This window comes from Chlamydotis macqueenii, chromosome 2 (genome assembly GCF_036417535.1).
Source record: "Chlamydotis macqueenii isolate bChlMac1 chromosome 2, bChlMac1.mat, whole genome shotgun sequence".
Classification (NCBI taxonomy): Eukaryota; Metazoa; Chordata; class Aves; order Otidiformes; family Otididae; genus Chlamydotis; species Chlamydotis macqueenii.
In genome coordinates, this window is record NC_141557.1 from 111,771,742 (window position 1) to 111,794,488 (window position 22,747).

General features: G+C 37.6%; 1 protein-coding gene across 3 annotated transcripts in view; it reads right to left on the reverse strand.

Annotated features, from left to right (window-relative positions):
- SMCHD1 (structural maintenance of chromosomes flexible hinge domain containing 1) overlaps positions 1 to 22,747 on the reverse strand; it is an 84,551-nt gene that overhangs the window by 58,581 nt on the left and 3,223 nt on the right. For 2 of the 3 annotated variants that reach the window (XM_086740686.1, XM_086740687.1), the window contains exons 2-7: positions 14,295 to 14,370; positions 13,670 to 13,831; positions 4,013 to 4,095; positions 3,774 to 3,904; positions 1,779 to 1,893; positions 1,523 to 1,642 (exon numbers count right to left, since the gene is read on the reverse strand). In XM_086740686.1, the coding sequence (XP_086596812.1) occupies positions 1,523 to 1,642; positions 1,779 to 1,893; positions 3,774 to 3,904; positions 4,013 to 4,095; positions 13,670 to 13,831; positions 14,295 to 14,370 (687 nt within the window). Of the gene's footprint in view, positions 1 to 1,522; positions 1,643 to 1,778; positions 1,894 to 3,773; positions 3,905 to 4,012; positions 4,096 to 13,669; positions 13,832 to 14,294; positions 14,371 to 22,747 lie in introns of those variants that run through there. The other variant, XM_086740688.1, reaches the window with a different exon arrangement.

Consider the following 22,747-nt stretch of genomic DNA (forward strand, 5'->3'; position numbering starts at 1 on the left):
ATCAATGCCATTTTGCTTCAGTGTTCTGGCCTTGCTCTAGAATGTCTTAGGTTTGATATTACTTACATCTTGATTTCTTTGCAGAAGTAACTTCCTTCACCAACTCAGTGCCTCAAAGATTGAATTATTCTTCTCACACTGTAGTAATCCATTGCAACTTCTATTTCTGTCACAGTATTCTCTTGCTCACCTACGTGCACTGCAGACCATTCTCCAAGACTTTAGAGAGACAAATAAAATTAGCTGGCCTGACTATTTCAATGATTTTTAAAATTTCTTAGACCTGAGTTGTCTATCCATTATCTCCACGCTTCACTCCTATTACTTGAGTGCTTCACATCATCTCTTCCCTCTTGGATATTTACATGTTAATTTTATGCGCTGTAATAGAACTTTACTTGCAAATTTTTTTTTTCTAATTGTGTCAGCTTAGATTTCATTTTATATGATCATCATGACTTTTCAAACAGTTGATTGCATCACCTTCTTGAATTCTTTAGTAGTATCTACACATCTCATGCAGCTAGTTTCCTCCAACTGATGTCTGTTAGCTTCTTTTCTACTTTCGTATCCCCTATCCTCCCTTTTTAATATCAAGGGGGAAGGGAGGGCATTTGCGCCCTCTACAAAAAACAGATTTTTTTCTGCTTTTATTTTCAGTTTCTATTTCTGTGACTGTCTTCGCATCTCTATGGCAGAGATAAAACTTGTATATTTCTGACGATTCATTCTTTGTTGCAAGTCACTGACCCAAGATTGGCACGATAAAAAACTTATGTAAATCCTGTTCCTTTCTCATCCATAAGAAGGCCAAGAACACTGGTATAACTGACAAGACGCAGGATATAATCAAGGTCTGATTACCTTGTCACACACAGCACCTACTTACGTTCCCATCTGCACCTTTAGCCGTATCTTTGCCTTTATGTCCTTGCTCAAAAATGTCCAAAACAGTTCTTTTTGGTCTTCCTCCTCATCTTACAGCTTTTTGCTTAAGCTTTTCTTCTTCATGAAAACCATCAGGACTGTTCATTTTAGTTTTCAACTAAATAGTTCATTTCTTTTACAAAATTTGTGACGATTTGTGAAACCACTGGGTTTTGTTGATCTGGCTGGACTTTTCTCCCATACACAGGTTAGTTCTATGTACTTCTACACATAAACACAGTTTGTTTCCCTAATTTATTCCTAACTACTTCAGAGAACACACTTTTTTAAAATGTTTCACACATAACAAAACAATTGTTGTTCTTAGAAAGGTATTTTAAAATATTTTTCTTAATCTGATATGTTAAACTATAGGGTACTTCTGCCTTTAAGCTAAAAAAGAATCATTTACAAACAAAGCTTTATGATATAGTGTCTTCAATTTTCCATTTCCTCCTTTTACACTCCAGCGTGCAAATGATCCAATAAGATGAAGATATCACCAGATAAGTATTACAAGAATATTATACAGTGAATTCACATTAACCTGGGACAGAGTTTCAATTAAAAAAGAGAACGTATTAAGGATATTTACCTTTCTGTTTCGAATGTATCCACTATATATTGCTTCTTTGTTTTTCTCCTTCTTTTCAAAATCCTCTTTAGAAAGGACAAGTTCATGAACATCCTGATAATCTGCAGGTTTGCTTATCATCTGATTTTATTAAAGAAACAGTATTTACAATCAAAATAAGAAAATTAACATAATAAAACAGTTTAATACTGTGATTAAAAGCTAGGATAATAACAATCTGATTATGTAATAAAGTTAAAGATTGACATTTACTTACTCTGGCAGACTGTCCAATGAAGAACACTGCTTGTTTGCCTCCAACTCCAAAATATGAGATATCACTGTTTAAGCTACGAGGCACCGGCAAAGGGCGCACATATCCTGAATGATCACTGAGAGTAAAAGTGGCTTTAATAAATTTTCCCAAGACAAAAGTAACTTAAAAAAAAAAAGACAGACACTTCTGATCTAAACATTGTGTATTAAATTCTTCCTACAGTCCCTTTGTTAAAAAAATACTTCACTTTAGACCTATTATAATTGCAACAATAAAATGTATGTGCCTAAAATTCTTGATATATTCTTCATAAAAGGATGATGGCAGAGTAACTCTTTTCCTAAGCCTTCTTCTAAGACATTTCTGTCCCTTCCAGCAAACCAAATCTTACTCAGTCACAGAAGTTCAGCTTTTTCTTCTGAATAACTCTTGCTTATTACTATCTATGTACAATTTTTTTATACTGAAGTTCAGATGAAACAGAGGAAAATATTTGGCAGGGAGAACCTGACAGAAAAATAACCTATTACTCTGAAAACTTTTCTCCATTGTTAACTCTGCAAGAGGGACACAGTCGACAGGTCTGTGCGACAGGTACTGTGGTAACAGCAGTTATATGCAGTTTCAACGGTAGAAGGCAAAAGGCTAATCTTTCAATGCGTTCCCTTTGACCATGGCAAGACACTAACTGTGAAGCCACTGCAAATGAAAATGGCTTACAAAGGAAGCCTGATCTTTCTGACATCATCCTTTCACAGAAATACTTTTGACTCAAAATGGGAAATAATGCCAACCAACTATAAATGCAGTCTTGGAGAGAATATATATGCCATCAGTAATTAAATTCCATGTCATTTAAGTCAGCTTTCATGGATGAACAGTCTTATCTAGTATAAGTAGTAGGACAAACATCTGTTTTTAAAAGATAGCAGTTCCAAATTAAAACAAGGTATAGATGGTAACCTGCTACAATTTACAGCTATGCTCCCATTGAATGGAACCAATACACAGTTTAAATCTCTAGCTTAAAAATACTATACATTTGTACTGTTACTAAATTCACCAACGGCAATCTCAAAAAGTAGTGAATTTCTTTACAAATGACTAGTTGACCCAGTATTCCTTTTTATGCCCTTATCTCCAGTTGTTTGATAGATATTAGTTGTTCTATTTGGAGATGCTTCCAATGCAAAATAAAACCTCCTCAGATATATTATCACTTTGCACTCCACCATTACTTTTTACACTAGTCTCTCATAGGACAAATTAGTTATGATAGAGACTGTGAGCTTCATCTTCACTTTTACTGTCCTGGTTTTAAGGTATTTACAAAGAGACTAAAACTCAAGAACCGTACATAACTGCTTCTCTCTAATTTTCTACACTATGGTTAACCTGGCTGTGCAGGTGGAAGACATCTTGATAACAGATTCAAAACTGTAAAATGAATTCAAATAAGTTGCAAAACCCACCACAAATTTCCACTTTCTTCTTTAAATGCAAAATATCTATTTTGCCTAGCCTCCTTCAAAAAATACAGAGATCTTCAGGTAAAATTTTGCATTACATTGTACACAACTAAGATACAAAAAAAACCTCAAACAAAAAACCAACCAAAGAAAAAAACCCTAACCAAAAACCCAGACACTGAATGCATGGCTTAATGCATTACTGAAAGGCTTTCAGGTAACAGATGAATACACTATAAAAAAAAATCTCTGCAGAACATAGAATGCTGCTAACTGTCTGCAGGCAAGTCAAAGACACCTTAGAAAAGGCTACAGGAATAAACAGTTGTCACAGTATCATAATATTAGAATAGCAGCTTTGTGTTATGAAGCTTCTCTATTTCCTATGTACAAAAACTATCTATTTATATGTACTCATAGAATTATAGGTTTTAGCTAAGTGTTGGTATAGATATATGTCTAAAAATTATATTCTGTGAACCTTCATAGGGTTTGCTAATTGTAAACATGATTAAAACTTTCTAACCTCTCGAAGTCACCTTGTCTTGTAAATTTTGACAATCTATATACAGCCCAGTTGTTAAGTTGTTTAGAAGTCATTCCTCTTCCATTATCGATCACAGCAACAGCTGGTTTTCCTTGGGAATCATCAAATAACTGTTTGGGGGAAAAAAAAAAAAACCAAAACCAAGGGTCATCAGGAAAAAAAAAAAAAAGTACAATGCAAACTACATCTGAAAAGAAAGTAGAATATTTTTATCTTACCAATTTTATCTGTATGCTCCGAATACCAGTATTTCGGGATGTAGCTGATAGAGAATTGTCAATCAACTCAGCGAGGGCAAATGCTAAACAAATTGAAGAAAAAGAACCCTATTAAAATCTTGTTCTCAGAAGATGGCACTCAGAAAACAGACACTCACTCACAGTAGTTTCTTCAGAGCAATTTGGATAACACATTCCCTAAACACAGACAAGAGCTAAGCACTGTCAGAATCATCAAAATTATGCAACATATTGATTTTTTTTTTTTAAAAAAGCTTTTGTAGATACACTTTCTGATTTATCTCATCACTGAATCTCTCCTATCTCTGTTGATGGTAAGAACACAATTATTGGAAGTATCTAGGAACAGTGTTGAACTAACAGGCTCCTTACCATAGACAAACTTGTCTTGCTCCATGACTAGGAACGAATTTGTACAATTCATATGAAAGTTCAAAGTATGTAAAAAACTTACTTTGAATTGCTAAAATATTGAGAGAAGAACAACCTCATTAAAAAAATCTGAATGAAAATGCTGCACAACTTCCAAAATAGAAAGTTATTTGTTTACAAAAAGAACACAAAGAAAATCGTAAAAATGGTTGAAGAAGTTAGTGAATGGTAAATACAACCAAAGTTCTGTCAGATACACAGCAATACACAGCAGAAATAGTCAACTACTTGCACAAGTCCATTGTTTCAAAACATTAACGCTTGGAGCTCTTAGCTAATTAAAATTAGGATTCCCTAACTTTAGTGAAAAATTGCATTTAATTTAGAAAAAACATAATCAATCTGAAAAAATACATCATATTTGGATTAATTCACTCTGCTTGATCAGCCTTAGTGAATAGACACTTACATTCAGGGTGTCTAACAAGGAAGTTTTATTTCCTACGGTTTGCAAGGTTCTTAAGAATGCAACAGTGCAAATTACACTGGCCATACACTTCAGACATGCAAAAGAAATCCCTTGAGTATTAGTATCATACAGCAACACTGAAGCATTCAGTGTTTTTCCTCAAGTTGCTTTTGAAGTATAAAAACAGTTCTCAGTTTCTTTGCAACTTTCTCCACTATTAACAACAGGAGTTGAGCATCAGTTATGTGGTTCCACATCAAAGAACAATGGCCCTTCATCAACATAAGAAACTGGTTAGGCATGCCCTTAGACATGTTGTAAATAAGGAGCATCAGCTGCAGTACACTTACACACACTCAAAAATTGCTATTTGCTCTAACAGTCAATTCTAGTACATGATGAACAAAAGCATATAGTTTAACATAGCTGTTTTGCAAATCTGAATTACTGGTGTGTTGCAGAATTTCACAAATCACTTCACTAGGGTCTCAAAGAGTGAGAATTAATAACACATGAGAAAAAAATACATCAGTAATGTCATTACAGAAGTGGATCTAAAAGTTTCTCTGTTTGTAGTTTTGATCATTGTATTCTCTTTAGGATTGCAGAGTTATGACCACATAACTTTTGGACTTTTAAAGGCTTTTGTGGTAGTAATATGAACACAGGCAGTACTCTCAGAGCAGGAATCCTCCTTTTCCTTGTGGCACCTATTGCAGAGTACAGACAAGATCAAGAATTGACTTAAATGCATATGAAAAGTTTCTCACAAACACTTGAAGCTTGTTCACTCTCTTTTTGACAGAATGACAACTCAAAGCATCCTACAAGCTGCTTTAGCAATAATGTGGCAGAAAAAAATGTAGGAAAAAGTTTACTTTTCCCTTACAAGTAGCATAGTTTGCTTTACCACTAAAAAAATTAACAGACTTCAAAAAGACAACATCAGGACGTCACATTTATATCACTTCTCTCTCATGAATAAATACGCTTCAGGCTTTTGGGCAACAGTATGCAGGGACAGAAAACAGCAAATATATGTTGATAATACTGCCAGATAGACCCGAACAAAAGTTCAAAATGTTTTTAAACTACAGCCATTTGTCAAGAAACTTTGGTATCTAGGCCCACTGACATCGATAGGCACAATCAAAGTCTTTTACTCTGCTGTGGATACACTTTTTTTCCTGCTTCAACAGTTTTGGAACACAAATAAACCTGTCAAAGATGCTTCTATATTTTACATTCAAATCACACTGTAAAACGCAGTACCTTTATGTGTGGATGGTAGATCTCACCTCAATACAAAAATCTCTGGATAACACAAGAGGTTATAATGGGAGTTATGTACATGGAAATTATCATAATGTGAGGTAATAAAAGTGGAAAATGTATTTTATGAAGAAAAGGAGAGAAAAGTAAAAGAAACTATGTGTGTGAGGAACTAAAGAAAAACTGAACATACGCGTGCATTATCCTTTTTCACCTCATGTTATTATTCTGAAGCCTGCTGAGAGAAGGAAAAAGAGGTTTTCCTCCCAAGGTAATGCTCAGCATTTTGTGAGAGATGAGTAGTAGCTACAAATTACATGAACACTTCTAGGAAGTGCAGTATTGAATGACTTCATAAAGATCTCATGAGATTTAATAGTTCCTTCTGACAAACCAATTGCTTGACTGCAGTGCTGTTTATTACCACAAAAATAGTGAGAGCTGGATTATTATTCACATACTGAGGAATTTCTCCAACATAGATTAGTTACAGTCCTCAGTATATGTTAATTTTATGTCTTCATTTAATAATTTAAATTTTGTTTAAAAAGCAGCAACACTGAAAACCAAAACTCTTCAAAAGTATAATATATTTCTAAATTGAAAACTTATTTAAACATTTGTTTTCTTGACGTAAGAAACCATAAAAACAGAAGAAGGAACTTCTTCAAGTTCTACAGTAGAACTTGATGACCATGCATTATCTTACATTTAATGTACAAACATGTTTGTTTAAATGCTACCATAAGTAAAGCTACATGGATGATACTTGACTCTGACTCTAAAAACACTCTTTTTCTTCTTAGATGAGACTTATTTTTAATAGAGGAATAGAGATTGAGAGTTTTGATAAACGGTTACAGAAAAATGAATACAAAAACCACAAGCCATATATAACTCTGCAAAGCTTAAGGTTCTAATTCAAGGTGGTTATAGTAACTGTAACTATACAACAGGGGACTACATTTCTCCATTTTTCTACCCTTCACGTCTCTGTTCTTGCAGTACAGGCCTTTGCTCCCAATTTCCAGCTCTCATCTTCTCGGCCCAAAGTTTTCTTGTGCTAGTAGAAGCAAAACAGTATTAACTCCTTATCTAGCAATATTAGATATATTTAAAAGGGAAACATGACTGGATAGTAGCAAAATTCCTTGGTTTTGCAGTTGAATATCAAATAGCAGAAGGTTCTGTGTCCACAAAACTGTACCATTGCACTCAACATTGTCATCATCTTCCATGCCATAGAATTAAGTTTTCTTTTGTTCGTTATTTTCTGTCCCCCTGGATGGGCTGCATGTGTTTTGATATTGTTTCCTACTAAGTAGGTTTTTTTTTTAAAAAAAAAATAAATAATTATTTTTTAAAATTTATTTTTTAAGAAGTCATCCAATGTGGTTGCTAAAGGTGCACTCATCAAGGCTGAACTCCTCTACAGTTTCAGGAATGTACTATGGTTTTAGTGCCAGAATTGCTCATTTGAATCTCATCAAATTCTGTGATTGAGAGAACGGAAATGCTTCCGGTTAACATGAATCTAACAACAAGAACAATATTTTGACCTGCAACTTTTGAAATATATGCATTTACCTAAAAATGTTATTGTCACACTTCTAACCTTATTGTTGGTTTACAGACATGAATACTGACTCATAGTATACTGACTTCATAGAATCATAGAACAATTCAGGTTGGAAGTGACCTTGGAAGGCCATTTGGTCCAACCTTTCATGGGAAAGGGAGACTAGATGAGATTATCTAGCATCCTTGCCAATCACACCTTGAAAACCTCCAGCAATGGGGACTCTACCATGATGCTGGGGAGGTTGTTCCAATATATGACTATTCTCACTGTAAAAGTTTTCTTCCTTATATTGAAATTAAACCTCCCCCACTGCAACTTGTACCCATTGCCCCTTGTCTTCTCCATGTGGCTCCATGGGAAGAGAGAGCCTTTGCTCTCTTGGAAGTTGTCCTTTAAGTACCAGAATACTGTGATGACATCTCCCTGAGCCTTCTCTTCCCCAGGGGGAAAAGACCTAACTCCTTCAGTCTTCCCTCTCAAAGCAGGTTCTCCAGCCCACTGATCATTTTTGCAACCCTCCTTTGGACCCTCTCCAGTCTGTCTGCATCTTTCTTCAATTGTGGGAACCAGAACTGGACACTGCACTCCAGGCATGGCCTGACCAGCATTGAGTGGGATGATCATGTCTCTATCTCTGCTATTAACACCCCTGCAGATGCAGCCCAGGATCTGATTTGCCTTTGATGCTGCAGCGGTATTCTGCTGACTCGTGTTCAGCTTGTTGTCCACCAGGACCACCAGGTTCCTTTCAGCAAGGCTCCTGCCCAGCCACACAGACCCAAGTCTGTACTGGGCACTTTGATTATGTCATCCCAGATACAGGACTCTACACTTGTCTTTGTTAAACTTTATATAGTTCTTGCTTGCCCACTCTTCCAGCCTGTCCAGGTCTCTTTGTAAGATGGCTCTCCCTTTTGATGTGTCCAGCTCGCCACATAATCCATGACGCTGATAAAATCACAACAGAGAAGTATCTCATTATACTGCATTTGTTCTTATTTCTCTTGTAGTCTCTATCATACATGGAAAACCACAGCTTTTAACAACAAATAACTTCAGAGTCTCTTGAACTGAAGACGAAAGTGGAAGAAGAAACAATACAAAACCCTTACCAATAAAAAAATCTGACAGGTTAAATTAGCAGAAAAGTCACATAGCAAGACATCAGAGTACCCTAAGATAAGACGCTAACCAACTGCTCCAGCAGGGCTTCAGCATCTGTAACATGTACCTCCCAGTAAGTCACAGTGCATTTCACCAAAACATGTCACAGGAACTAGGGGCGTGATTTTACAGTGTTTCATCTTCAGTTGAAAGAACTACTACTGGTCAGCTTGAAGATCTATCACCATGGCACAAATACAACGATGAGGTATGATATCTCCCAGCTTCATATAATTATATTCTCCAAATGAACTGTCCTACTGTTGACAACTCTTTTCTATGCACAATCTTACTGTCAGGAAGACCAGAGGAGAGAGAAAAAGCTAAGCATATAAAGAAACAGCAAATGTAGGTTTGACACGCACAATCCACCCTGATCCATCCACCAATCCTTACCGATTTATACCTTTGCAGCTTTCTCTCTTTATAACCCTTTGGTGCTTTATTCCTGTGTTACTAAGTTCTTGCCTTTGGTGAGTATTTTTAATAGTTGCCCTGGATGGCTCACAACAGCTGGCTGATCTCCTCATACTGCCTCTTCAAGGAATAAGAGTAATTCACTCCACTGTGCAGAAACTCAACTAAGTGTGGCAGAAGGCCAGAATTGATGAATAAGACTCCTGACCAAGTTCAAATGCTGATGGGAAGTATGTATAAGGTTGAAGAGGGGATTGGCTACCCAGGAGGAATACTGACAAGATGTCAAAGAGCCAGTCAAGGGAAGTGATTCTTTATCTCTATACAGTCCTTGTGAGACAGCATCCTAAGTACTGTGTCTAGCTTTAGGCTCCTCTGAAAGAGACACTGAAATACTGGCACGAGTCCAGAAGAGTCCTCCAGATAATCAGAGAGCTTGAGCACCAGATATGCAAGGAGATGCTGCTGAGGGAACTGGGATTGTTCAGACTTAAGAAGAAAAGGCTAAAGGAGATCTTATTGCTGCCTTACTGCTAGGAGGGGCAAAGATGAAACCAGACTCTTCTCGGATGTGCACAGTGACAGAACAGGAAGCAATGCACAAAAGTTGGAACACAGAAAATTAATTAGGCAAAGATGTATTTGTTTTATAATCAAATACTGGAATAGGCTGCTGAAACCGGTTGTGGTATTTCTACTCTTTGGAGTTACTCAAAACCCAACCAGACTTGTCCAGCCACCTGATCCAATTGTCTTTACTTTGAGTAGGGGTTAGACGATACGGCCTCCAGAGATCCTTTCTGATCGTTACTCTAGGATGCCATATAACAGTTCCACATGTCCAAGCTCACCCAACATTTCCCTGAAAAGTCCTTGGATGGCTACTGCAGGTAATGATTACCATACATAGGCCTTCATTTTGAACAATGTCAGGTTCAGCTATCAATTTAGTGTCGCAAGGAAATTAAATAGTAATTAGCCTTCCTTTACAAAAGTCTTGAGCTGAGCTAGAGAAGCAGAAGCATCAAGCTGAATTTAAGAAACTATGCATAAACAATGAATGCTTAGGCTAGTTTGCACTGCTGTACCTCAGTTTTATCCATTTTGTTTCAAAAGTAAAACAAGAGCCTTAATTAAGCAGGACAGAATTTACATGACTTGAAGAAGAAACTCCTGAGATCCATGATTGGCAAAAAAGTGTGAACAAGAGATGACAGAATCCTAGAACGGTTTAGGTCAGAAGGGACCTTCAAAGATCATGTAGTTCCAACCGTCCTGCCACAGGCAGGGACAACTTCAACTAGATCAGTTTACTCAAAGCCCCATCCAACCTGACCTTGAACACTTCCAGCGATGGTTCATCCACAAGTTCTCTGGGCAACCAGTTCTCATCACTTTCATAGTAAAGAATTTCTTCCTTTTATCTGCTGTGGTTTAGCCCCAGCTGGCAGCTAAACACTACATAGCTGCTCACTCACCCTTACTGAGGGGGGGGTGGGGCAGAAAAATACAACAAAAAGCTCACGGGTGAAGATAAGGTCAGGGAGAGATCATTCAGCAGCTACTGTCATAGGCAAATCAGACCCCATTTGGGGAAAACGAATTCCATTTTATTAAACAATCAAGCCCAAGTAGAACACAGAGATAAAACCAAATCTTAAGAGTGCCTTCCCCCAATCCCTCTCCTCTCCCTAGGCTTAACCTTACTCCTGAATTCTATACCTCCTCCCTGCTCATGGCATAGGGGAATAGAGGTTACAGTAGGTTCATCACATGCTGTTTTGTGCCACTCCTTCCTGCTTGGAGAGAGGACTCCTCGCACTCTTCCCCTGCTCCAGCGTGGGTTCCTCTCACAGGAGACAGTCCTCCATGAACTTCTCCAGCATAAGCCCTTCCCATGGGCTCCCATTGTTCACAAGCTGCTCCAGTGTGGGTCTTTTCCACAGACTGCAGCCCTTCAGGAACAGGCTGCCCCATCGAGTCCCATGGACTTGTACATTCAGGTTCCTCAGACGGTCTTGAACCTGATCAGCTACTATGAGTGGGACTTCATTCCGCCAGTCCCTGCCTTGAAATTCAGGGACTCGAGAGATGTTGGGAAGAACAATTACCAGTGAAAATTGAGAAAAAAAAAAAAAGTTTAGCTCTTCAGTGTTCTCTACGTCAGTTCTCACTAGATCCTCTCCTTTCATTTACTGAGGGGGATATAATGTCTTCTGCCTTCCTTTTCTAATGTACCCATAAAAACTCTTATTATTAAGGTGTCCCTCACCACAGCAGAGGGATTAGAACTAGATGATCTTTAAAGTCCCTTCCTACCCAAACCATTCCATGAGTCTATGATTACTCTTCACATCCCTTGCCAAGTTTAGCTCCAGCTGTACCTTAGCTTTCCTGATCTCATCCCTACATTCCCAGGCAATATCCTTATATTATTCCCCTGCATGCCCCTCCTTCCACTGCCTATATATTTCCCTCCTGTGTTTTAGTTTGACCAGGAAGTCCATACTCAGCAATGTTAGTCTCTTGCCTTTCTTGCCTGATTTCTTGCACATGGGAATCAATAGTTCTTGTGCTTTAAGAAAAAAAGCTGTCTTCTGTTCCTTTATCCCTGAAGGTTGTCTCCCAGAGTCTCCCATCCACGACTCCCTTAAGCGACCGAAAGTTCCCTTTCCTAAGGTTTAGAGTTCTGACTACATTTTTCACCTAGTCTATATCCCTCAACATCATGAATTCCACCAGGGCACGATCACTACAGCCCAGGCTGCTGCCAATCTTGACCTTTACAGTAAGTTCCTCTGCATGGGTGAGCAGGTCCACTAATGCACCTCCTTTGGTTAGGCTTTCTATCACCTAGATTAGGAAGTTATCCTCAAGAGTCTTCTAGACTGCTTGCAGCTTGCTGTGCCACTTTTGCAGCAGATGTCAGGGTGATTGGAGTTCCCTAACACAACCAGGGCCTGCAAGTGAGATGCTTACCAAGTTTCAGTGACAGTGATCAGATTGTAGCTTTCCAGATTTACAGTTACTTCCAGCTCCTCCAGTTTGTTATCCATGCTGCATGCATTGGTATAGAGACACTTAAGTTGGACTGTTGACTGTCTCACCTTTTTGGTGGAACCTTTTTGGAAGCTGGGATCACTCCTCACTACTCGCATGCTCATTCACCCTGGTGTTGTGAGTACACTAGTGTCACAGCTTTGCACTCCAGCCTCCAACTTTGTTAGTTTAAAGCATGATTCACTAAGTCAGCCAACATGCCAGCAATGCTTTATGACATCTCCCAGCATACAAAATAGGGTCAACAGGTGAAAAAAAAAAAAGGTAACTAGTTCAATATATACAAAAATACATGACACTTCACATCACATGCAATTAAGCTGGGGGCTCAATACCACAAAATATTTTGAATGTTAAACATGTTATGTGGTTCAGAAAGTAACTGGACAAGTTCATGAAAAAGAGCATTCCACCGACATGAACTCAGAAGTCCTCAAATCACTTTCATTGCGTCTCTGTATGGCTTCTCTGTTTTCCTAGTAGTTGTCAGGTATCTGATACTGGCTGCTGGTAGGAACAAAGAACAGATCTAGAAGAATGCTTTGTGTGGTCTAATACAGCAACACAGTGTGTGGTGCACAGAGATACTAATATCACTAATCAAACTATTAGTGTACTATGAGCACAGTGCCCCTAAACCTGAACAAAAACAGTGTATTTGGCAGGGAATATATGAAGCGCAAAAAGACGGAGGTGGCAAAAGGAAGCTAGTACTTAAAAATACACTTGTTATTTATAGACCTTGTTGAGGTAATTTTGAAATAGAAATCACTGTGCCAATGGTATAATGCTTGAATCTTGATGTTTGCATTTTTCTCCTGTACTATTTTGAGCCTGCTACATCTTTTTAAAGAAATATTTGCTCTCATTAATAAGTTAAGCCCTGTAGAAGCACAGATTGGAGAGCAGACAAAATTCTGTGGTAGCTCATACAAAAACTGTTCACCAAATTCAAACACGAAGTCTATTGTAAGTACAGGAGACAAAAACCTGGTAACACAAATGCTGACGTGTCTGGATGGCATCTGCAAGATCATTATCAGGACTGAAGTAATTTTACCTCTACAATATTCAAATTTATTAAAGTATTTGAGGAAGTACCTCTGTAAATCCAAATTATTACACAGCCACTTTGAGTCACTTGTAAAAGAAAAATTTGTATGAAGAACATACTTATTTTTTCTTTCACAATTAAAACTATATTTTTTTCCACCAGTTGTAACTAAAAGTGAAATTCCTCATAACCACATTATATTCATAGAAACACCATTTACACAAGATTATTTTGGCAGCTACTTACGCAAAGGATTTTGCCCTTCGCTGGCATAGTACTCGTACATGCCACTTTTGACAAGCGTATCGTAGTGGGGCAGGAAGTCAATTCGCTCCTTGGTTGCCGAAAGCAATATTTGATCAACTGACTGTAGCAGATACAAAGTAACTCCATCTTGAACAAGGTCACCTGCAGTGAAGATTAAATATAAAGTATATTGAAGAGCACAGCACCAGGCAACTTCTGCTCTCAAAACCAGGACAGGTTTAGCCTCAGGTAATCTCCACATTTTCTTCAGCATTGACTGCTCACCACCCTAGCAACAACATTTAATTTAAAACCTTTTCACATGTCCAATCTTAATAATGCAAATTTTCTCAGGTGACAGGTCATTTACATGTTTTTTTTTCCTATTATTTACAGAATTTATGATGTAAGTAAAAAATTGCTTTGTGTAACTGTTATCATGCTAACGTGCAGTTGTTAAAAACTTGTTTGTGAAAGTCAATTTTGTAACAATTCTTGGCAAACTATTATAGGATTTGCACTTCCAGTTTATTATTGCAAGTCATAGAGCGTAAACAATCATCATGTGGTTTTTACAATCAATATAAGAAATAGCTGTATTTATTTCGCCATTTAAGATACTTACTGAAGTTGTCTTCTTTAATTTCCTTCCTGTTTGTTGTGGTGATAACAAAGTTTTCATCAGAAGCTATGCCAAATGCCTACAAAAATTGGAGGTTATTCAGTTACGATAACAAAGTACTCCATAATATATTCAGATAAATTAAAAAAAAAAAAAACAACAAAAAAAACCAACCCAAAACCCAACTGTCTTTCTATTTACTTTACCACAAACTACAGAGAAGTGACCAAATATTTTTCCTGTATTAACTCAGAACATGGTTTAATTCCAGAACTTTATTTCATTTGCTTTCTTAATTTAGCCAAAACAGTCTGTACTAGAGTAGTCTGTTTTTTCACCTGCTTAAAATATGTTCTAGTGAGCAAATAAATTTTAAGGAAGAGGAAATGTCTTACTGGTAATCACCTTGAGGGCCGAGGAACAAGACTGAACAGCTCTACCTCAGACTGTACAACAGCAACAGTCATTATCTAGAAGGTGTTCCATATCTAATTGCACTCTTTTAACACATTAAGCCAATCAACTATTTATTAATATTAGATACACATTAAAGTTTTTCAGTTATATCATACATTTAAAAAATAATTAAGATTTCTTTTATAAAATTCTCTACCATTATAACACTGAAACATATTCTTCTGTTTCTAAACAATCTTCGTTGCTTTGCTGCCTCCAACTTTTGAATATGTTTCTGTAGCTTTGGACTTTTTACCCTGCTTTCTACATACATTCATATGCCTCTACATCTGCCCTCATTTTGGCATCCTAACGTCCAACACTAATCCCTTTCTCAAAATAATAAACTAAGTATCTGTATTTTCTCCTGCCTTTCCAGGTCTTTGAAACTCAAGTAACAGCCAACTCTGGTCCTGTTTAATTCCATCAACCCCTTCAGTCCTGCAGTCATGACTCCAACAGGTGCTTTCTGCACTTTTAGCCAGATTCTTCCCTGAAGCTCTTGCATCCCCTGTAGCAGCTTGCCCTCATCATTTCCCACACCCCTTTTCCATCCCTAGAACTCACACTGACATAAATATTTTTACAAGACTGCCTAAAGTGTCATTAGAAGTCTGCTTTCCATCTTTCAGTTACCTTCTCCCTAGTTGCAACTATGTTAAAGACACAGTACCCATCCGCAAAACTAGCAAAATTGTAAAATTTCTCATAGCACTTTGTGCAAGTGAAACAAATGGAGATGACACGACAAGATTGATCTTTAGAGTCTGAAGTACTTATTACTTTTTAACTCTTCTATATTCAGATCACTTAAATTTGACCTCTCACATACACAAATTTCCACATGGCAAACCTGTGCAGAAAAAGAAATATTGCTCAGAGCACAGAAAATAAGCAATAAAAAAAACACAGTTACCATAAAAGAAACATTCTACAGTGCCATTCAAGGCTAATGGTTAATATAGAATAACTGAACTGAAGCATCTTTTCCCTCCGGGTATAATTAGAGCTCCCCCATTTTCTCTGCCTCCCAAAAGCTCTTCTCTCAAAACCTTATGAGGAGTGCAGTATTTACTTTAAGGCAGCAAGAAGATGGGATGAGGTAGTGCACGCATCAAGACAGCAGCCAGCTAGTCAAGCATGGGCAGCCTCCTCCTCCTGGTCCTCTCTCCTGTTCCATGGGTGAGCATCAACTAAGCCAACCCCAACAGCCTCACAGGCAGAGCTGCACCTGCATTTCCTGGGTGAGCCCAGCATTACTGTATCTACTGGCAGCAAATGCTTTTTGCTTAGCTCCAAATGCCTGTCATTTTGAGATAAGCTACTAGGCAGGTTCATGGACAAAGTCTGCAGACAACCTGTTTTTCTTGTTCTTGCAGGAACTTAAGAGGCCACATCCTTTGTAAACTTCGGCCAACTTAGAAATGTCTCGGCTTGAAAGCTTCGCTTGTATGTAAGACCTATTTGTTTTACTTCCCTCCTTCCCTCCATCCTATGCTCTTAGTTATCCCAGCTCCTGTCTCTTCCCCTTACGCCAGGCAGCAGTGAGGTGGCTGCACAGTTGTCTCACTATGTGGATGTGGTCTCCAGGAAGATGAGGTGGTCATCCCTGAACAATAAGCAAGCCTATTGGATAATTTACTTGAATAGTTGATAATGTTTTATTTGATTCTAATAGACAATGTTTGGTCAAATGTTTCATTTCTCACTAAGATTCTCACATGTAAGAGACATCACGGTATCTTTTGTTAACTTGCTATCAAGTTCAGGTTTCACTGCTGAGCCTGTTTCAGTCTAGCACTGTGTCCTTTTTCAAACAAGCACTGAAGATGCACCCAATTCTTGACTTCAGAAGACTCCTGACAATCTAGCAGTATGTTCAAATTACAAATCTGTTGGTTATTCTTTTGCAAATTGCCCAGATGCCCAATCATGATCTAGCTTTTGATGTCATCAAAATCTTGAAGAGCACAATAGAATCACTATCCTCAGAAATGCCTCTGTACATTCACAGTGAAAGTATGTTTGGAGGTTGCTGTGATAAAACAGCTAAGCAGAAAGCTTTCATCTTTTTGGATACAAAAGATAAGACTTTTGGGAAAAAAACAGAGACAAGCTCCAAATTAATCCACAGTGTAGGAGAAAATAATAACAATAATAATAATAATAATAAAAATTTAAAAATTGTATGTTCTCTAAAAGAAGAAGTAGATATGTGAAAAGACAAGGATTCCTAAACTACAGGTTACATACGACTACATGCAAAAGTAAAAATGTTACAAAGGCGAATATTTATATGCATACAAAAGAGAAAAAAGTCACATAAAAAGTACAGAAGACTATATCAATGAATCAATTTTGAATAGTCTGGGGAAACAACCCTACCTGTTCACTAAGAGCTATTTAAGCTGTTTGCTAAGCCACACTTGGAGGTGTATGGAGTGTACATTGCAGAGTTTTGGTGCCAGAGGGCTGAAGGGTGACCTGAGTGGGAGGAGGCATTAACTGCCCTGAGCCAGTCACAGCCAGCACCAGATGGCCCTCAAATTGATGGAAACAACCCATTGCATGCCAAAATTTCAACCAGAATGGCAAATGGTGCTTCTGCTCAAACATAGTGGGGAAGAAACTGAGGAGACAAATGAGAAGCAACAGAGGAGACGGATCAGAAGAGACACTGCTAGGGACAGCACCGGAGACACATTGAAAGGAGGTGCTCCATGTCAGAGTAGGGATGGCTCCAAAGGTCCTGGGGCCCATGGCAGATCCAAGTAAGGGCAGAGAATTTCCCCTCTCTGTCCTCTTACTCCCATGAGGCTGCGGCCTATGGACAACCCACCAGAGCAGAAGAAAATCAGTAAATAGCACTGAGGAGGAACAGCAGCAGAGGAAAGCCCTGCACACAGCCCTGATCTCTCACACCCCCTGTTGCCTCACCAAAGGAACTGGGACTGACCAAGCATTGCACGTGGGGGGAGCAAGTGCAGCTTAGAGTAGGAATGGGGGAAGACAAGTGTATGACAGGATGAGCTTGGAGAAGAGGGATGAAAGGCATTTTTCTAAGTGTTTGTTTAATTGCCCCTCCAATCAATAATCAAATTTTGTGTTAACAGACAATAAGTGTTCATTTTCCCCGCAGCAGGATGTCAGTCATTATACCTATGAAACGATACATAAGCCAAAATGCTGTCTTTGTTCAAACGAAATAAATGCATTCTTTACAAAATGGAGACTCAGTCTGGAGCACTGCCTATGTTTCATGATAAATAAATAAAGCTAACAGCTCTCAATTTGTTGGTGGATGTTTATGATATGAGATTAATATAATGATAAGAGTTTGAAACAGCCAAATGAATGCCAAAAGCCCAAGAAGCTTTCAGCAGAGCAATTTATAAGTACAACATATGACAGTGTGAACGAATTGCGATGTCTCTAACCCTTAAATCTGAATCAAGACGGTTCAATTTATGTACTTGCTTCAGTCACTTGTTCTCTTTATAAACTAAAAAAAACCCCTCAAAACAAAACACAAGCCCACAAATCACAGGCAACTCGTCAGCAGCTAAGTCTCCTTCAAATAGGCCTCAGTTTCTTTTCTCTTTCACATATTAGCATATAAGCACCAAAGCAAATTTTGCTGCTATTTGATTCGAACATGCACTGTGAGGCTTACCTGGCCCCTAAGCCAACTAGAACACTATACATGAAGTCAAGATAGATTTTTGCCTCTAGATTTACCATCTGCCTTGGAAAACGTGTTCAACAACCAAATGTTCAACTTTGTGTGCATACCACCACAGCTTGCAGTAACGTGGATAGGCTTGAAGTGGTAAGTGAAGGAGAAATAACAAACTGCTTCCACTGGTCCTCCAGACCATTATCATAAAATAATAATTGCTGGTGCACAGTTTTCAAACTAAAGGAATGGAACAGTCTCACACACGACAGACTTAAAACAGTGAAATCAAAACTACAATATCTTTATAGATAAGACATTTAATCCATTGAAACCCAAACTTTTCCAACACAAACAGTTGTTTCCTACAATAAGTAACTTCCATACCTTTAAAATGCTGTCTCCTCTCCTGTGGTAACCATTCCCAGCAGACAGACACATGAGAATGATGTGAAGAACTGGCCTTGGAGCTTGGCTATGTAGCCAAGGGATAATAGAGATGTAGTAGTCATGCAGCCACCTTCCACAAAGTGGCACCTACCCCAGAAATAGTTTTCTGGGCAGAAGGACTGTACTGTTGATGTGAACCTCTCAAAGGGGCCTGAAATGTATCAGTTAATTGCAAAGAAATATGGCAAGGGCACTTTCAACGCTGTCCTATATAGCTACTCATTTCCACAAAATTCATCTACGTACCCCAGCTACCTAACCTGATAAAAGAAATACAGATTTCCTTTGAGTATTTCACACCGATCCAGCAGCTCCTTTGCAGGGACCTGTTTAGGAATTTAAAAAATAAACCTAAATGTCACATCCAAACTCTGAGAGCCCTGTAGCCTTCTGTAACTTTGCATGTGACTAATAGAACATCCCATGCTATTTGCCAATTTATCACCTGAAAGATATATATTTACCAGTTAGCTATCCTGCTTTATTTTATACAATTAAAAAGAATTATCGGTCCAAGCTGAGAGAAATCCATTAGATCAACAAATGGATGAAATTAAAACATATTTAAGGAAAAAGATTCTATTCTCACATCACAGATTTTCAAACCAATAACTGTCTTTCAGTAGTGCTTACACGTACTGATACTTGTATCGTCTCTCAATCATTCATACAACTAGATAATATTAAGTCAATTCATAAAAAATTAACAAATACAAAAAGTAAAATATAAACAGGTTAAGTGGAGACAAAGGCCTTTGCTGGAAGTAATTGAGAACTGTATGTCCTCAATTAGCACTCTCAAGAGTGCTAATCAGATAAAGTTTTTCCAGTCCACTGTTGGGTCAGCTAGTCTCAACATGATGACAACCTGCTGAGGATCTGGTGGCAAGGATCTGGTACTGATCACTCATGGTAGCAGAGCAGGTACGATAACAAACATCTTTAATCATAATCTGAATGAGCTTGCCTAATGTCAGAACACAAACGTGTATCATCTTTGGACACAAATAGAAAGGGGATTCAAAAGTCTCTACAAAAGCAGCTGCATTCAAAAAAAAAAAAAGACAAATTATTTCTAAGCACTTGGAACACAAAGCAAAGATTTGCGCATTATAGAAATATAAGAACACTCTTGTAGCCCGTATCTTCTAGGCAGACGGTCACTAGAGACAACCTACAGAAAAAAACTTGCAGTGAACACTAGTGTTCTGAAACACCTTCCAAAGATCCTTCATTGATAGAGTCACCTCCATCTAAAGAATAAATTACAGAAGAAAACATTTGCAGAACTTGAAGCGCCTGCTCTGTCCTACTTAAAAGTTTCACTACTTTTCTAAGTTCAATTGATACACTTCTAAATATTCACAAAGAGATATCAATGAAAGGTGTTAAAAAGTGAAGAGATGGTTCAATAGAAACACTAAGAACATCGCTACTTATCACAAGATCCAGTAATAGAAGTTTTTATGTGGTATCTTAATTGTGGTAGAAAAACAGAGAGAAAAAGAAGAGATTTAACAAGTGGAAAGAAGCTGGGGACCCTAGAATTTATACAAACAGCATGCTGTCATGAGTAGACTTATTCAGAATCTGGAAAAATACAGGAACTTTCAAAATTTTGACATCAACTCCATACAGACTCCACCACAAAAATAATTTGTGCGCATCATTTGTTAAAGTAACAAGAATTTGGATGCCACTTGTCAAAAGCAAAAAATTCTTGGTCACATGTAAGAAGGTGCACCTGGATAACTAATGCTAAAGGAATGCAGATATTCTGCATCTGACCATATCACCAGCACTCAAATTTGAGCAGGAACTTAAAAACCACATAACTTTCCAAATCAGTCAACACATAGTAAGGCAGTAACTAAGTGCACAAAGGTATGCAAACTGCATGCGTCTTCCCACTGAAACGTCAGTAACAAAGATACTACGCACAAGCATCTCAGTGCAGCCTGAAATACAATACGACCATTTTGGAAAACACTCACAATATTGTTGCATCTTATACATACCTTACAGTACCTCCAATGGCTTACTTAAAAATCAAGGAAAAACTTGGTTTCTGTATGCACAGTATGTCTAAAAGATATTTATTTTTAATTTCTGGTTACACAGAATCTTGAAAAGTGAGTAAATAAACATAAGTTTTATAACAGGAAAATATAATTATTGTAAGATGGACATCACTAAGAATGGAAGTATTTTTACTGAGCAAATTTATCAGAACAGTAGCTTAGTAAGTAATCCAAATACCTCTTAAATACATTTAAGAGTTACCCTCTGGTGACAAAACCAGCAGAATTTGCTAATATTTTTTCACTGAACGCTAATAATCTCATTATACATTATTTATTAGACATTGGCAAGCAAATATTCACCCAAAAAAAAAAAAAATCCCAAAACTTACTTCTTGAGTTTCCACCCCTGCTGTACTACTACTCCATATTCCTTCTTAATGAGCATCCTTTTTTTTGCCTCTTAGCTTATTGATCACTTGAATTTAATTTGGTGGACTGGCAAAATAATCTGTCTAAATAGCAAGTGGGCTGTTAGGATACAAAGGGAAGCTCAACAAAAGATGTGACAGAAGACAAAAAGCAAAATATTTTGGTCTACTGTGATGTCTGAATTTTGAGTATTTACTTAAATTACAGGTATTTACTTTCTATATAGATTACAGATGCATACTGCCTATGTATTTCTTCAAACAAGGACGTCACAACAAGGATGAAAAGTTTCAAAAGAATTAGAGAAGCATTTACAAATACATTCAATTCCTATTTAAGTAGGAAGACTAATTTTAGTACAATTAGCTCTCTTCAGACTGATACTTCACCTCAAGGCCTCTTAAAGACCCCTTCACATATAGCAAAACTTTGATGCACTTTTCAGCACAGATATTTTTCTGCTTTAAAAGGACTGTAACCTCTGCAAGTGCCTGGAAGGATTCCTGCCAGCTTAGTAACAAACTGAAGTGTTCCAACCTCACTGTGTACCTGACAATATGAGCAAGGAATCTAGGATTAGCTGCCAAAGTTTAGCTCCTTTTCCTCACTGCAGGTAAATACTTTCCAATTATACTCTAAGCATCAGGACAAGCAGGGGGGTATTTACCTAATAAAAGATGACAGGAAGGTGTACAAGCAATAGTACTCCCAAGAAGAGGCAAGACCCCCTATTTAATTGATTTAACAATCTCAAAACTTCATGGTTCTGGAGACTGAAATTACATGGCAGTTCCACGTATGCTCAAATGGAATAATCAAGCAAACAGATAATTTTTCATTAAGAGGTTTCTGCTTTAGGATTGATCACTGCAAGGAAGAAGAGTGAAGACTATACATGCTCCAGCTTCTTTTCTAAGTTTTTGTTTTGTTTTGTTTTTTAAATCTCCCTCCTTCCTCTCTCCTCCCCAAAGGAAAGGCTAATCTATCAGTACATAAAGCTATATCCGGCCACGCTACCATGTATTAATTTGTTGTTAGGGGACAGTAAGAAAATTCATAAGGTGACAACAGGTATTTGCTTCAAAATCAAAACAAGAAGTTTGAAAAATTAATACAGAGCGTTTTAATAATAACAGAGGAATGTTTTATGTGATAACAGATAGAGAGGACATGAATCAACTCCTAACTCCACCTCTCAGTGGCTGAATCTTGTCTCAAGAATCAGTTATTTCTTACACAAACAGGAATATATTCACTTTCTCTCTGCATTATCAAAAAAAGGTAAGTGTCAGGAAGCAGCAGCCTAACACTATGCCTTCAGGCATTCAAGTATTTTCAACTTGGGATCATCACATACTGTAATCAGGTTTAATTTCATTATTTTTTGAAGATTTACATTCTCCTTTGACTCCTATGTATTC